Source organism: Amphimedon queenslandica, unplaced genomic scaffold (genome assembly GCF_000090795.2).
Source record: "Amphimedon queenslandica unplaced genomic scaffold, v1.1 AMPQUscaffold_13044, whole genome shotgun sequence".
Lineage (NCBI taxonomy): Eukaryota > Metazoa > Porifera > Demospongiae > Haplosclerida > Niphatidae > Amphimedon > Amphimedon queenslandica.
This window is the reverse complement of record NW_003546720.1, coordinates 25,386-30,214: the sequence shown is the minus strand read 5'-3', so window position 1 is coordinate 30,214 and position 4,829 is coordinate 25,386. Positions and strand designations below refer to the sequence as shown.

The 4,829-nt window shown below is 34.5% G+C and overlaps 1 protein-coding gene across 1 annotated transcript in view; it reads right to left on the bottom strand.

Moving 5' to 3' along the window:
• Positions 1 to 655: 655 nt before the first annotated feature.
• LOC109585579 (uncharacterized) overlaps positions 656 to 4,829 on the bottom strand; it is an 8,339-nt gene continuing 4,165 nt past the window's right edge. The window contains exons 2-9 of the mRNA XM_020001703.1: positions 3,589 to 3,591; positions 3,529 to 3,535; positions 2,993 to 3,438; positions 1,322 to 2,935; positions 1,199 to 1,271; positions 1,068 to 1,148; positions 754 to 1,020; positions 656 to 707 (exon numbers count right to left, since the gene is read on the bottom strand). Of these exons, the coding sequence (XP_019857262.1) occupies positions 676 to 707; positions 754 to 1,020; positions 1,068 to 1,148; positions 1,199 to 1,271; positions 1,322 to 2,935; positions 2,993 to 3,438; positions 3,529 to 3,535; positions 3,589 to 3,591 (2,523 nt within the window). The 3' untranslated portion in view covers positions 656 to 675. The remainder of the gene's footprint in view (positions 708 to 753; positions 1,021 to 1,067; positions 1,149 to 1,198; positions 1,272 to 1,321; positions 2,936 to 2,992; positions 3,439 to 3,528; positions 3,536 to 3,588; positions 3,592 to 4,829) is intronic.

Genomic DNA, 4,829 nt, shown 5'->3' with positions numbered 1-4,829 from the left:
GCTTCAAAATCAGTGAAGTAATTGGTATTGAGTCCCAATGCCCGAGCAACATTTTTACAATAGTTTTGGCAATTGTTTGACAATTCACGATATTCTCCAAATCGAACAAGTTGATCATGTGCTGTCAGTAGTGATAATATCATGAGCAGACATCAGTCTTGTTGTACCCAAAGATTTACTCTCATAATTCTGATCTCTCAAGTCAACCACCTCAAGTAAAAAGTGTACTGCATTATATTCTATCATCAGGTGAACCAAAAACCCTTGATTGCAATGAGGAATGGTAAAATACAGTGCATGATGGGCCAAGTTTCTGTACAACAATAGCACAGTCCAACTTCTCTCTTCCATCAAGTCTGGGAATTCATCATAAAAATCATCCCATGCAGTTTCCATATCATATAACAACTCTTCTGGGGTCAATCCTTCGAAAGGTTCAGCACTAGTATTAACGGAGATGCTAGCAGATGCCATTGCATCAGCTTTAGCTGTTGCATGCAAAAAGAAACGAGCCCCACCCAAGCGCAGAGATATCCGGATAATCTCCGTAGAACATCTGCGGAGAAAACCAAATATCCGTAGACTATAACCACATGGAAGCAGTAGATAGTTGAACATTAAAAAATAAAACATTTTGTAGTTTATATCAACTGTTAAAAAAGAATACCAATTAGTTTACACAAAATGCACCAGCACTTTTCTTGATCCTAATAATTAACTATAATAACTATGTAATTAGAATCATAGTCTCACTTATATATCCAGCAACTGATGTCTCTCCTACTTCATCAACAGCAATAGCTAGTTTCTCCCATGTTGCTTCAATATCCTCCGTAAGCCATAATGCCAAGCATTCTGTGAGACATTGCTCAGCATCTCGTGAATAGTTAGTCTCTATTGTCTTCAAATTACTGTAAAACAGACCCAAGTACAAGCCAAGATCAATCCATTTTTTAGCTTGAAAGTGACAATCTTTTAACACCTGTTTTATCTCTACTAGATTCCTGATAGTCAATATAACTATTATAAATAAATAATATGAAACTAGTGACAGTGTGTTGTTATACCTTTTCGTTGATCATCATTGGACTCACTGATCTGTGTGGGTGAGTAATTAGTAGTTGACTTGTCCTCTTGAATTAATAGAGCTATTATAGAGAATAAAATGCATGTCATATAGTATCTGACTGCTACTTACTAGTATCATCATCATCATCATCAACATCATCGACATTACCATCCTCTTCCATGTCTACAAGTCTAGGTGAAGTCTAGATTATAGAGGTAAAATAAAAATAATGTCATTTAACATATTTTATACCTCCACTTGGAGCTGTTTTCCTTGTGGCAAATATTTTGTCCTTTCTTTAAACCACAGTGACTCATTATTTGTTAGGGAGCGAGGGCGTCTTTCCTTTTTGCAGTAAACAGGATCAGAGCATGTCTGATTCTCAACATCAATGTCTTTAATGTAATGGACTTCACTGGAAGGATTGCATTGACACACGTATTGTATTTTTCTTGATGATTGATCATTATGGTGACCATGGTAAAGAATCAGAGTTTCTTCTACTTGTTGGCAACAATCATCTAGTAACTTCAATATTTGCTGACAGACTGTTTTGAAAGAAAAAGGATGCCTACTCTCAGATACATACCTCAACACATTAACTTGAATAGCATTATTAATATCAGTGAGAACAAAATCATCAGAAGGACGACCATAAGAGAAGCAGACACGATTACGATAGATACTTCTTCTCTCAACTTTGGAACGAAGATTCATGGTAATAGCTAATCGATCCAAAAAACCAGGAGTGGCAGGTGCTGCATAAATATTATCAAAATTGAGCTTAACATTGGCATTAGTAGCAACAGCAGTTGCTAAGCGAGTGAAGAAGCCAGGAGGTACATACCCAGTGGAGAATGTAATATGTACAGGTGAGGCTCTTAGCTTATAACCAGGTCGTACTTCATTAGGATCACCTGTGTATCCTGGTAGCACTGCTGGAAGAAAATAATGTTTGAATCTGCTAAGCTCAGTTTGAACTGGAGCTGCAAGACGAAAATGAACTAAAAGTTCAATTATTTCTTCTGGATCAATACCACTTGACTGCCATATCTCTTCATAGAGTGGTTGAATAAGAATACCATTATTTTGTAACAAATACCATCTATATGTTTCACTCCACCCTTTATCCAGCGGAAATGCTTTCCCAATGATACCAACAAACCATTTTGGACTAAGGATGACTTTATTTTTCAAACCTTTTATTTGAGAATAGTAAAGCACAGCTCCCAGCTCATGGTAAAATTTCAATACTGCAGGAACATCACGTGCTGGTATATGACATGCTGCTCCAATGGCAATGGCATCAGATACACTAATAATATTCCGCCCTAGCTCTTGAAAAACTTTGCGGAAGAGAACCCAATTGACAGGAGTTGGAACAACTAATGTATTGATGAAAGTATCAATAGCTCCACGTAATTCTGAAATACTTGGATCTTCTCTTCCTCCTTTACCTGAGGTTGTATTATCAATGATTAGCACATCTTTAATAAGATCTGAGAACTCTTTTTCCTTGTACAGGGACTTTATTTGCTTCTTTATTTGTTCTTTTTTTCTTCCTTTTAGCTTGTCACCACGAGTACCAATACAATAGAGACTAGGAGAAGTATCATCTTTGTTGGGCTTCATGAGGTAACTGTGTATTGTAGACATCCATTTTACCATTAGATCACTCGTGCTTTCATTCACTACCTCACCAAACAGCACTTCACCATCAGGAGTATTCTGACGTGACTGCCATCTTTCTCTGAAATCCTTTGAAGCATCAAACAGGAGGAGAAACATTGTACGAGGAGTAAGGAAGGCTGGGAGAATCTCAAGGAACACTGGCTGACCACCACAATCCCATATATGAAGAAATGGCTAAAAATTGATATATTACTTATATCATAATGCTAAACGTAAGTAAACATGACTCACTTGAACAAGTGATTCTGTTTTCTGATCAGTGGAACTAGCTCTTTCAAGAATTAATTTAATACAAATCTCTACATTCAAATCAGAAGCTATTGAGCTAGTAGAAACTAATGCATCTGATTCATTATGAGAATATTCTGCACTCAATACAGAAGCATGGTGTGAAGATGATTTAGAATTAAAGGATTTAAACAAACGAGCAATTTCTTCAAGTTCATCTTCTTCTGTGGCTTCTCTCCATCTGTTTCCTCTTGTTTGCCACTTGTGTCCAAATGGTCGTACAGAGGATACATCAGATACAATGGTGCTTGTAGTATGAGGATTGACAGGTTCTTCCATTAATGAACGCTTGAGAGATGTTTTACCAGTACCAGCTGATCCCAGTAACATAAGACGAGCATACGCTACATCAGCACTTCCTTGTTCTTTGAGAGCCTTCTCATAAGAACCTATAGATATAATGTACATGCATACAAAATATGAGAAAAGAATAATAGTAAAAGTTAGAATTGGATGTTGCCTGCAGCCAGTATACATACTTGTATCCTACAAAATAATGACAAATGACGTCAGAATTTGTTAAATAAAAAATAACTTACTATCTAAAAACACATCAAAATAGTATCATACAAGAAAAGAATAAAATTACACATTCACATCTGATATGACTTACTCTCTGAAAGATTGTGAATAACACAGTTTAGTAAAGTATCACAATGGTATCATAGAAAAAAAGAATAAAATTACACATTTACATGTGACATGACTTACTTCCTGAAAGATTGTGAATAACACAGTTTAGTGAAGTATCACAATGGTATCATAGAAAAAAAGAATAAAATTACACACTCACAAGTGATGTGACTTACAGTCTAAATAACACAATTTATTAAAGTATCACAATGGTATCATAGAAGAAAAGAATCAAATTACACATTCACATGTGACGTAACTTACTCCCTAAAAGATTGTGAACAACACAGTTTAGTAAAGTATCACAATGGTATCAAAGAAGAAAAGAATAAAATTACACATTCACATGTGACGTGACTTACAGTCTAAAAGATTGTATATAACACGGTTTAGTAAAGTATCACAATGGTATCATAGAAGAAAAGAATAAAATTACACATACACATGTGACGTGACTTACTTCCTGAAAGATTGTGAATAACACAGTTTAGTAAAGTATCACAATGGTATCATAGAAGAAAAGAATAAAATTACACATTTACATGTGATGTGACTTACTTCCTGAAAGATTGTGAATAACACAGTTTAGTAAAGTATCACAATGGTATCATAGAAGAAAAGAATAAAATTACACATTTACATGTGACGTGACTTACAGTCTAAATAACACAGTTTATTAAAGTATCACAATGGTATCATAGAAGAAAAGAATAAAATTATACATTTACATGTGATGTGACTTACTTCCTGAAAGATTGTGAATAACACAGTTTATTAAAGTATCACAATGGTGTCATAGAAGAAAAGAATAAAATTACACATTTACATGTGATGTGACTTACTTCCTGAAAGATTGTGAATAACACAGTTTAGTAAAGTATCACAATGGTATCATAGAAGAAAAGAATAAAATTACACATTTACATGTGACGTGACTTACAGTCTAAATAACACAGTTTATTAAAGTATCACAATGGTGTCATAGAAGAAAAGAATAAAATTACACATTTACATGTGACGTGACTTACATTCTAAATAACACAGTTTATTAAAGTATCACAATGGTATCATAGAAGAAAAGAATAAAATTACCCATTTACATGTGACGTGACTTACAGTCTAAATAACACAGTTTATTAAAGTATCA